Below are 12087 nucleotides of genomic sequence, written 5' to 3'. Positions count from 1 at the left end.
GATTCGTGATATTACGATATTGTAAGCGGGCGGGCGCGTGTTTTGCGAGACGTTCGTTCTGCGGGGCGCGTTTCCAGGTTGCTTTACCACGGGGAAAACCTAATTTCCAGGAGTTTCGCTTAATATGATACGAAAGCACGTGTATTACCGATTGAATACCGATGTAATTATTACCCCTGGAGGACACGATACACATCAGAGTTCCGTAAAGCGAGGCAAGTAATTAGCGGCCGGGGCTTTCCCCCTCCGAGTTATCGCTTACTTTATTTTGTAATGCGAACGTAGTCCTCTTCCACCATGGTGATTGTTGAACCCATTCGCAGATTATTTACCGGAGCACCTCGTCGACAGCCACGGTAAGTTCTCTGCTGTGCAGCGGCGCTGCAATGCCTCCAATGTCGGCGCAGCATCCGACAGCTCGCAGTATACGCCAGTCACTTCGCGCATGCTAGTAACTTGAAAATATGTAGTGTCGGCGGATCTTGTAAAATTTATACAACAGGGTAACCAAGGACGCTGTTCCGGTATTAAGATTTCCCCCCTCCCAACACAGCTACCTTAATGCAATATATATTTCAATTATGCCTTGTTTTTATCGGGGTAATCGAGCATCGCACCCAGTTCGCCAACCAGAACTTTGCAGGAAGGCATATAGCCCATCATCGCACATCAGGACATTACGGAGCTCTGAACCCGTATACGTCAAGTGAAAATGCACGGGATGTGTGGAAATTTTCGAAGGTGTTCTGATACGACAACTCGCAGAGAGGCATCGAGATCACGCCGCGCAGCAAACTCGGCCGTTCTCTTCTTTCCGATGCAGAGAAGAGAGACAGCTGCAGCCTGGCCATTACCATGACCCACACGGCCCGATCCGTGGACATCACTGAACTCTCTGGAGACATCATCAAGCTTGTTTTCAAAGGAAAGTGAGTCGGCGGCTGGCATGATTTACCGCGTCGCTCGTCAAAAGCATACAGGTTACGTTGCCTACGACAGCCGCCAGGCTAGCTGGAGGCTGTTGAGCTCAACACAGCCGAACGACAGGCATGTGGCCTAGCTGACAGGGCTGCCGAGCGCCGTTGGTCGGTCACCGTTCGGCGAGGTTGCGGCACGCGCGCGCGGCTTGTGCAGCCGGTTTAGGCTTCGCGTTTTCATATGAGCAATTTCCCCTTTAAGGCAATCCCGGTAAGCTCCATGGCCGCCTACACTATGTGACTAGCGTAACCACATTTATTTCAATATGGTTTAAGCACACATTAACGTGCGAACGGTTCCCCGTAAGGAAGGAGGGGTCATCGCAGCGCCTGCCCCAGTCCCACCAGGGGCCATTATCCTCGAACCTGCGTGGCCATGAGCCTGCCCCTTAACCCCCCGTGCGCACGTCAATGAGTTCAGTTTTTAACACCCGTTACAGTGGTTAAAGCTGGTACTGAGTTCAGAAAAAGCTTTCATATTTAGCCAGCGCGTATTTTTACTTAGCGCTACGGACATGGTGAATACGGGCACCGATTAGCAAAAGTCAATTCTCAATTACTGTTTTCGCTTTTACACATATGCAGGATTCAAGAAAGCACGTCTGCAGCTTCCAATTCGTAGGAAGAATTGAGCGTCTACCACGCTTGTAAATTGATCCTCGCCTTAAGCGGTATTCACACGGGGGACGGGGATAAAGGCAAAGCCTAGTGACGTCAGCTCGCGAGGAGAATTCCCCACAAATGTACCCCACTCACACGGACGAGGCGAACGGGGGGGGGGGGGGGGGGGGGGGGGAGAGTCCAGACTATACTATGGTGGCTTGTACCGGCCGTTTCGCCAGCTGCTGACCAGGAGCTGCAGACGACCAGCTGCAGACTAGGCCCGTAGACCAGCTAAAAATCCGCAGATTTTCCGAAAAGTCAGTAGATCCATTAAAAAGCACTTTGATTAGATAAATTTAATTTACTGAACTAGTAATTTAACTATTTAAATTCATCTTAGTCTGTAAGCACATATAAAAACATTGTATATAACATGTAATTATCAAAGCATGGTGATACGTCACCTTTAGGCAGAGAGCACGGAGGCAGTGCGACGCACTTCGTGTACGGCAGAGTCGCACACACCTTGACATCAAGGGACGCGTCTCCCGCTCGCTAATGACGGGGGGTGGGGGGGATCAGCGGTAGGAGACACGGGGAGGGGTTGAAGGAGATGAAAAGGGAGCACCAAGGAGACATGCACGTCGCGTTCGCACCTTGTACTCTCAAGTGCGTGTGTCAAGGCTTCAACGTGCGTGGCTTAGTCAAATCTTCTAGTTTGGGAAGAATATTTCGGCAGACGCCGGCCGTCAGATGTCGCTACTGAAACAAAAAAAAAATAGAAATTTAGTAGATTTTTCTATCTGGGAATCAGTAGGTAGCCAAGAAAATCACATCTACTGAAAAATCAGTAAGTATCGCACCACACCCACTGCCGCTCTCTGCAGGAGCAACAATGTGGCCAAACAAGAGCCCGAAATTCCGCCATATCCCCCACTGCCGGGGGATCGTTTGTCCTGTCGGGGAAAAGGTCCCAGTGTCCTCCGAGGAGGCGCGGGGGAATCGCCAGGGCTTCCTTCATTGGAAGTGTCCCTTCATAGGAAGGGGGGCCCTCAGAGGGCGGCGACCTATGTACATACTACACGCATACATACAGCCCCTCCTTAAGAAATGGAAGGGGGGGGACAGGGCCCCCCCCCCGAGCCCCTCCCCCGACTTTAAGCCCTGGGGGTTGCGCCCACTCACTAATCCGTGACGTCGCGGTCACGTGATCCGCAATGCCCTCGTGTCCCCCGCGGATTTCTCCCTCGTGTGAATACCCCTTTACGGACGATAACTACGCTTCAGCCACGCATCTCAGCCGCGTAATGTGGTTCTCGAGAGTCGACACCGGCCAGTCATCCCGGCGAACTATATTGTTGGCAGCTGACCTGAAATGTCAGTTAATTCGTGTCGAGGTACTGCGTCGCGTTTACAAGGAAGTATGAATGAACGCATGCAAGGCACGGGTGCAGTTTGGTTCGTGTCTCGGCTATCGCCTTCCTCAGTTGGTGACCACCTGCGCGCAGGAATCCATCCGCATGAACCCGGCGTCGTGTTCTGCTGTCATGAAAATTACAAAATCCTATGAACTGTTACAGGAAATCTGAAAACTACGGAACTTCCCATGGTTCGCCACCATCACGGCCACGCGCACACTCAATTTTAAATGTCCCACGCGACCACATCTCCCTTGCACTTTCCCGAAAGTAAGCCCGATTCACAGAATTACGAGCTATTTTAAACCGAACTCGATGAGGCACATATTACTAGCGCATAAAGCCAGTAAGGAACAAACGAAAAACATTCGTTGTTTTAAATCGTCGCAGCAAAGCGTTCGTACGGTACCTGGACCCCGAGACTGCAGCAGCCAACCTGAAGATAATCGAGAAGGCGGTGGGCAAGGGCAAGGTATTGAGAGTGGAGAAGTGCACAACGCGCAAGCAGACTACTCTCGGCAACATGCTCGACTTGTTTCGGCTGCCCTTCAACTGCACTGTGGCCCGCCTCAAGCAGCACTTCCCTTGTTCCCGCGTTTGCGTGCTCAAACACGGGTGAGTGCCTCCTCGAGAATGCGGTAACATTGCGCAGGGCCGTGTTGTTCTAGAATAGCACATTCGAGCAAGAAATTCCCCGCTTGTTCATCCGCTACCAAACTCGCTTCGTGCCTCCCTTTCACCCAGCTTTGCCAGACTCTGCTTCAACTCCACTGAGGACCTCAAGCGAGCCGTTCAGAGGCCCGGGTGTCACACCATAGACGGCCACCAGATCCGACTGAGCCTCGTCAAAGAACTTGAGAAAGAAGGTAATTCGCTGTCCACCCAATCGCATTTTGAGAGCTATTTAGCAATGCACGTAAATAATTTTCGATATTTCGAAGTCTACTTGTTTTTCATTGTTTATTTTTTACACTGTAAAGGCAATGTAAAGGATAGTGTTTTATGAACACCTTCTTTTGTCTCGAGAAAAGCCAAGCCTGACGTTGTTTCGATAACTTATGTTAGCAACCCCCCCTCCCTCACTTCCCAAGACCATGCAGGAGGCCGGCAGTCGCGGGACAGCCGTGGAGGCTACGGCCGCGGGTGGAACGGGCCGGTAGGGCGGGCCTTCTGGCGTGGCGGCGGCCGTGGCGGCAACCGCATGGGCAGCAGGGCCTCTGACTGGGACTCGGGCGGTCGCGGTGACTGGAGCGAAGTCGAAGACAGCCGCGCTTGGCGAGGCGGCAGCCGATTCTTTTGGAACAGCGGCGGTGGCGGCCGACGGGGAAGGCGAGGCGGCCGCCGAGGCTCCTGGAACCGCAACTGAAATCGCCCGGACGCCAGAGCCCCGCCCCCTTTTTTTTTCGGTTTGCACACATGCAACAGTGCTTTTTTTTTCTTCTTTTTTTTTGGCGACGGCCATTTGAAAGAGAGGGCCGGCGAGGGTTCTGGAGCCGCAGTTGAAGCCGCCCAAAAGTCGGATCAGTTTTTTTTTTTTTTTTCTTCCTGCGCGCACCCACTAGAGTCGCCCGGCTGCCACAGTAGCTTTTCTACTTTGTCTTTTTTCATTCTACTTTTTTATACGTGTGTGTATGTCCATTTTTCTCTACTTTTCACTCTACTTTTTATACATCTGTGTTCAATAAAAGCCTTTTTTTTCACTCCTGAACGGTTTCAAAGTCCACGTGCGTATGTTAGAAAAGTTAGCCTGCCAAGCAGCGGTGTCAAGTGCTTCGAGGCATCAAACGCTACATTTATTATCCCATCCTCGGGATCGTATACAATACATAGCAGTTAGCTCTTAAACAGGTTTGACCATTTTGAGCTGGCGAGCGCTATGCATACGCTGGGCGTTCACGATCACGTCTGCCAAAATTTGCAACGCTACGCGCCGCGGAAATGGGCCAAATTTCAAGCTGAACGCTGCTTGCCCTTCTCGCGGGCGCACGCCCAGAGAATGAGGGGACGACGTACACGATTGAATGGCCCTGCGTAGACGGTAGTGCTGTGACGTCGGTCCTCTACGTAGACCACTGTGCTCTGACGTCGCCGACAGTAGCGCAGTGAAATAATAGGACACACAAATAGAATGTGTGCGTGTTTTTATTTTCTTTACTGCGAGAGAGAGAGAAAAAACATTTATTTGGTCCGGGGGGAAGAGTATAAGATGTTTACACATCCAACTCCATGTCGGGACGGGGAGGCCGAATCTCTCCGCCCTCTCACGGGCCTTCCGGACAGCCAGGAGCTGGACGTCGTAGCTGGGGTCGTTGATAGCAGCGGTCCACCAGGCTTCTTGACTGTAGTCCTGCAACGCAGGGCATCGCCAGAGTATGTGTTTCAATGAGCTAACGTCGCAGTCTGGGCATGTTGGATCTATCTCCGCATGTATGCTACTCATGAAGCTCCTTCAAGGATACGAATCCGTTTGGAGCATTCTCAGCGTGATAGATTGTGCTCTACCAAGTTTGTGGTGAGAGGATGAAAACGCCCGTCTAATCCCCCTGTGAAAGGTGAGTAGTGGATCGCCAAACTCGAGCTGTTCCGAACCATTAGAGGGCCCCACATCGCCGCGGCATACGAATCCTCGCGCACGATTACGAGCGATCTCGTGGGGGTTCGGTTGGCCCGGTATTACTTCCGGACCCATGTGAGCCGGGAACCAGACAATGCGGTGAATTACGTCCTGCAAGGGCCTGCCGTTAAGGACCCTCGCGGCCTCTCTTGAGGTGAGACCCGACTGAAAAGCCCTCACGGCAGCTCGTAAGTCAGTGTAAATGGTGGTGCGTTTCGGATCTAGTAGTGCCATAGCCACAGCTGCCTGTTCAGCTACTTCTGCCATTGATGTGCGAAGTGAGGCTGACGAGAGAAGGTCTCCTTTGTGGTCGACTATAGCGACCGAAAATCTACAAGCGTTTTCGTGACGGGCTGCGTCTGCGAAGGCTTCTGTACCCACTGTGTTCTTGAAGAGCGATTTGGCCCTCGAGAGCCTTCGACCCTTATTGAATTGTGGATGGACGTTTCTTGGGAATGGGTCAACAATGAAGGATTCCCTGACTTGACTGTCTAGTTGAATGGCCTCGCCTTTGTTAATGCCGGGTTGCAGGCCTGCGGCAAGTAGCAGGTCCCGTCCTGGTTTAGTTCCAGATAATCTGATAATTCGTGCTTCTGCTAGCTCATCCATGGTATCATGGACCCCTAACCTCATAAGCTTCCGTACTGGTTGTAATGGGGATACCGAGCACTTAATTGATACTTTTGCGCACGAATGTATCTATCTTATTCTTTTCTGATTTTGCCCAATTAAGAGCCGATACTATGTAGTTGACGTGGCTCATCAGGAAGGCATTCTTTACTGCGAATTGCAGCGAGATGCGGGACGAATCTGCATCCGCTTCGCATGCGTTGGTGTTCTAGCGGTTTGCGCGTCGAGCATACGCCAGCCCTGACAACGAAAATGAATTTCTGCCGTGTTCGACCACTCATTAGGCTTATTTATTCTCTCGCGTCTACCTAAATGTTCATGCGTCACTGGCTCTTAATACCGCTAGTCTAGTGCTCGTACAAATGTGGCAGCTTTTCATGCCCGTCCCGCAGAAGCAGGCAGTACAGAACAGAGAACGCCGACACAACGCCCACGGCCGCTACAAAACAAAAGAAAAAAAAATTTGCAGTGGCTTAGCTCGGCTATCCAGGATAAAGTAGCGTTAGCAAAGGTTCAGCTAATTATTCTTAGCTTTCCCGATTGTCTAGGTTCAGTACGACTAGCCACCCTAGTTCGACGGAACCGCATTCCCACGGACCACGGTCATTTTCTTTTTCGCGAGCCGTTTCTCGTGCATCATGCCGCCGGTTGGCACAAGGCAGCCGTTAAATGCGGCGCTCTATTCAGAACTGATAGGGCAAGCGTATTCTCGCTATGAGGAAAAGGTGCGGTTGTGCGACGGAGTGGATCCCTAGACGCTTCGACTCGGAACGGACACGGCATCGAACATCTCCGGCTTCCCAGACGTGTCGCAGGTACGGGGACACCGTGGACTATTTGGTTTTCAGAACTGACCTGGTTACTCTGGGCGAAATAAAGGCGTACAAATCAATGGAACCGCACGACTAGTTTATCAGCGGCTGGGTAAAGAGCCTGTCTGAAAACGAGCTTCGCGACCGTAAATTTAATCGTGATTGCAAGGTAAGTTGTTGAATGGTTCATGAAAATGGCCCCTTCGTCAGCTCCGAGTTATGAAATAGCGATACACGAACGCTGCTAAATCAACAAGTGCTGATGTTCGCGCTTAGTTCTCGTGCGAGTGCTGCGAGGTGCACACGCCGCAGCGCGTTTTTCGATCGCGCGTCTCCTGTGTTGTCCAGTTTGTCATAAACATAGAAGGATGCAGTACGTGTGTGTGAACGTAGTGCTGATGGTTTAGTCACTGCATGCGGACCGTCATCGGGAGCGAACCGCATTCGGCTTCATCAACACGCATCGGCCAGTGCTCGGCGCCGTTCGGCCTCCGCTTGCCATTTTTCATGACGCCGTTTTTTCGTGCACTCATGTGGCGCAGCGCCTGCATGCTTGCAGCTGTAGCCGAGTCGTAGAGACGGCGGCGCCCAGTCTGGGTTCGTCTCGTCGAACAACGCGGACGGCTTTCCTACGAACGCAAAAGCATCCATGCTAATCAGTGTCTTCATATCTCCTCTCTTTTTTGCTTACATGCTACGAAGTGCGCTCCACACACACGAACGTTGGGGTTTTGTTCGTCGAAATTTGCACGCCTTCTGCGCGCCAGCCAGGTCCTCTGACGGTTCGCGCTAAGCATTTTCGTACGCTCGCACTGAGCTTCAATAACCTCTCGTATTCGAAAGAAGCTCATACTAGTGGGCTGCTTCTTTCTTCCGCATCTGTCGCTACGATTAGAGCAGCCTACAACTGCGCATACAACCATATATAGTAGAGGAAGAAATTCCCAGGTGCGACCAGGCAGCGCTGAACAAGGTCTAACCACTGTTCACCAATATGGCCGACTCGCTCCCAGCAGTGACGTCAAGTGACGTAGGTGCAAACCATGTATACGTATTATGTGGCACATGTATATTTATTTTGCCAGGCAACTACTTCGGGATCCGATGAGTTAAGCTTATCCGCTCTTCCGCGCCGTTGAGCAGCATTTGCGCTCTCCTTCTCCATGGCTATACCACACTGGCAAACGCCATTCAGAGGCGCTATCAAGCGGCTCCAGCGCAGTGTCGGACGGCGACTGCACCGCGAAAGCGAATAGCTGTGCGCGCGCCGGCGCCAATACGTCTGCCAAGGTTACGACGTCACTCCTCAGGAAAGCGCAGACCGGCGGCGGCGTGTCGCGCGCGGCAGCGGTGGAGTGCGCGGGAGATGCCGGCTCCGATGCGCCAGCTGTGTGACACCACTGATCCTCGAGCATGCGCAGCACGGCTCTTGAGGATCCACGCGAAACTGGCTCGGCTAGGCCAGTGTAGCTAACGCTACAAAAAAAGAAAAGGTAGCGGTCGTGCAACGCCGCTTGCATGCTCGGGCTGGCTCGGGTACGTCACGCGCACGTGACGATGCATGCGCATGACGTGTCCTCCGGCTCCGCTGCCGAAGAGGGCAGGGAAGAGATTTGGCTTGCGAAGCTCGACTCCTCGCATCATGGTTTCCCGCCGCTACAAATTATTGTTTTTCTCAGCTCATAATGAACCGATTTGAAAAATTCTAGCGGCATGATGCTCTTCATTCGGCACACAACAACTTCCATTGTCTAACTAAAATTTGCTATGTGGCCTGGTGAGGGTCCCTTTAACAGACTAGTAAATAATTGTTAAGGTTTTACGTGCCAAAACCACCTAGGCTCCTTGAAAATGTTCCTTCGTGCCGAGAAACAGCGACATGTTTTCCTTTCATGCTCCCACGGCGCCAACTAGCAGCGGGCGACCGAACAGCCAGCTCGCTCGACGTACACTTTTCCCTCCGCGAGGCGGTCTGCGATTGCTTGAAGGTATAATGCTCTAGCCGCGTTGTATGACGCAAATCTACCGAATGATGACTTATAAAGCTGCGACATCGTGCAAGGTTACTGGAAAACAATGAAATTTTTGTTTCTTCGATTGCGAGAGGCGACGACGGTTAGTCGGCCAGGAGCAGGGTGTCGGAACGAAATGTTTTTCGTTTCGGTTTTAGTTTCGTTCCACCGCAAAAAGTTCCGTTCCGTTTCTGTTCCGGAACGAAAAAAAAAAATGTTCCGTAACGGTTCGTAACGGTTTTTTTTTTATGGAAAAATTTGAAGTTAAGGTAATCATAACGAACATTGGATTTGTGATGTAGTTACTTGCCCTCCTCTTAGAAAAGTAGGACAAGGGTAAAACCCGTTCTTCAGAGGAGCGGAAGTTACTGTACCACGAATTTCTACCAACTAGCACAAACAAGTATTAATTTCAAAGTCATAGTGTTTATTTTCTCAAAAGACAAATACGATTTTTTTAGTGGGCTCAATGCTTTGTGTCAAGGGAGTCAGCACGATCTCAGAAGCAGCACGTCATTGAGTGTACTCTCTGATGTGCGAGACCGCTGTTCTGATAAAGAGATCGCCAGGCCTGCGCGACACACGCAGCAAAGTCAAAACGAAAGCTGAAAGGGCGGACTTTGTAGAGCCCGCTGGAGAGTCTCTTGGGGCAATAATACAACTACACATGCAAGGTACCCACTACGCCATAAATCATCCCAATTTTTCTGAAGTAGAGAAGTTCCCACTATGCCATTTTTCGTCATTCTTCGGAGTCTCGTGGTACACGCTACGCATCTGTAAGGCATTATGTGCACTTTGCGCTGTGACTGATGATGATAAAGAATTATAGCTGACCACTTTGCAGTGGGTGGGAAGCGGTGTGGCGGAATGGGCGCCTCCATTCCATTTCAATTCCATTGCGGGGAATAAGAACTTGCCGCAATTCCATTCCTTTCAATTCCTCGGAATTAAAAAACTTAAAAACTTTGCCCATTCGCACTCCGGGAATGGCCGGGTAGTTCAATTCCATCAATGTGATTTCTCCACGTAAGAAAGGCATCTTGATAGTTTTATTGAGTTAAGAATGAACGCCCCATAAAGCTGATGTCATCAGATGCATTAAGAACTGCAATAGTACGCAAAACAGCTTACCAAGGTCGAGGGATAGTAGCTTGGTTACATATCTCGTGCAGTACAACCGCCCTACTAATTCCCATAGGGGCAGTTCTCCCGCTACCTATAATATTTGCATGGTCAGCATGTTTGAACGAATGGTGGTGTTTTAATATTGTTTATGCTTAAACGTGTTAATGCTAAAATGAAGACGTAGCGTATTTTTATGCTCACAAAAGTAGTATTCAAGAAGACTAAGCAGTTTAGCCACGTGTCTGGAGCGGTAGCGAATATGGAGAAAAATAAGATTTGGTTAATGGGAGCTGCCACGTACTCTAGAAGCGCCTTTCCCGAGTGATCCCCGGGGTGAGTTCCTCCACCGCAAGGAGATTCTCCGCCGCACCACACAAGATTTAATTCCACCGTGTGGTGCAAACCTCCCAGGAGGGCTTACCCGCCAGGAGGAGGTGGTGTTGCGGAGACTTCGTGTGGGGGCGGCACTTACTCCGTCGGTCGCATATGCCTGTCCACAACATCTGCATGGACCATTTGGGGATACTTGCCCATTCTGTACCAATGAAGCGTCCGCGGCTACACTCAAGCACCTGTTGTGGACATGCCCTGGCCTGAACCAGATACGGCGGCGCTACCTGAGAACAGTGGGCCTTCATCCGACGTGACCACCGGATTATGATTTGTGGCTCTATGGGCCCCACCATAGAGCACTGTTGATTTATATAGCGGAAACCGGCCTCTATCTGTATATTTAACTATGTATGCCGTTGGGCAAACTCTCGAAAAAATATAAGACCCTCTAGATTTGCTGGTATTAGTTCGAACAGTGCACCGCTCCGGCACCTTGTGCCTTTGTATCGAATACGGAACACTGGGCCGTACTGCTCGTCAGCACTCACGCTTGTCAAGCGCTCCTCGCAAGCATAGAAGCACTAGCGTAGCACTGTGGTGGAAGACCAGATTGCCACGCAGAGGGCGTGGGTTGAAATGCCATCCGATCCTAGAAATGTGTTTCTCATTTATTTTTTTATATCACGCTATAGCGGTCACGGACACCGGCGGTGGTGGACAACTATATGGCGCCAAAATCAGCTGTTGTGATCTCATAACAGCTTTCACTGTAACAAACTTCAGCGCCGACAATGCCCTCTCTACGCTGGCCAGCGTGACAGGCGCGCAAAAATCCACTTGCGTTAATATAAACATCTCTGGCTGCCACTGTTTTCGTTTTTCGCATAATTTCGACATATCTTTGCTTTGGAATTCCTGCCTGAGGTACGCGCTAATACCGTACCCTGAGAAATGCTCACATTGCACGATCTCAGTTGCTAGGGATTGCGAAGTTTTCTCGTGAACCAAAAAACGATTGAAAAAATTTCGTTTTCACTCCGGAACGAAATAATAGATAAAGTTTCGGTTACTGTCCCTGATCCCGTTAATCGGGTTGGCAATCGCCGGGCGGATTCTAAGGGCTGGCGTCACGGCCCTCCGAAAACGCACCACGAAAGCGCGGACAATTTAGGGTTGGTCCTTTGGTGCGCCAGCGGACGCCGGTTGTGGTCCAAAGACCGAGTCAGAGCCGAGAGTCGATAACACAAACGAAAACGAAATATATTCTCAGTTAAGGCAATACAAATAACACAAACACGTGCACACTCGGCTGGTACCAGTTACAACTTCACAATATAATTCAGATGGTGTTTACACAACGGGAGCTAAACAAACAGATCACACGCTACGAATGCAATCGCATGCATTACAACTATTCAACGACAGTTAAAGTCCTGAATAGATAATGGCGTATCCAGTCCACAATACTTGGACGGTAATCGAATGCTTCTCTTCAAGGAAACACTCACGCCAGCTCCAGCGTTGATCGTCGTAGCTCAACCGTCGTCGTGACTTGTCACG

The 12087-nt window shown here is 50.7% G+C and overlaps 1 protein-coding gene across 1 annotated transcript; it reads left to right on the top strand.

Moving 5' to 3' along the window:
* Positions 1 to 828: 828 nt before the first annotated feature.
* Positions 829 to 4387, top strand: LOC119379444 (uncharacterized). The gene is made up of 4 exons (XM_037648777.2): positions 829 to 929; positions 3389 to 3613; positions 3743 to 3864; positions 4090 to 4387. The coding sequence occupies exons 1-4, from the start codon at positions 856 to 858 to the stop codon at positions 4362 to 4364; spliced, it is 696 nt and encodes a 231-aa protein (XP_037504705.2). The 5' UTR covers positions 829 to 855; the 3' UTR covers positions 4365 to 4387.
* Positions 4388 to 12087: the final 7700 nt, after the last annotated feature.

The sequence above is a fragment of the Rhipicephalus sanguineus genome, chromosome 1 (assembly GCF_013339695.2).
Source record: "Rhipicephalus sanguineus isolate Rsan-2018 chromosome 1, BIME_Rsan_1.4, whole genome shotgun sequence".
In the NCBI taxonomy this organism is placed as follows: domain Eukaryota; kingdom Metazoa; phylum Arthropoda; class Arachnida; order Ixodida; family Ixodidae; genus Rhipicephalus; species Rhipicephalus sanguineus.
Note: the sequence above shows the minus strand (reverse complement) of the source record. Positions and strands in the feature narration are given on the sequence as shown.

Excerpts from the sequence above, each read along its gene's own strand:
- LOC119379444 (XM_037648777.2), top strand. The coding sequence starts at position 856 with ATGACCCACACGGCCCGATCCGTGGACATCACTGAACTCTCTGGAGAC. Across the intron at positions 3,614-3,742 it reads GTTTGCGTGCTCAAACACGG|CTTTGCCAGACTCTGCTTCA; the intron begins GTGAGTGCCTCC and ends CCTTTCACCCAG. Across the intron at positions 3,865-4,089 it reads CAAAGAACTTGAGAAAGAAG|ACCATGCAGGAGGCCGGCAG; the intron begins GTAATTCGCTGT and ends TCACTTCCCAAG.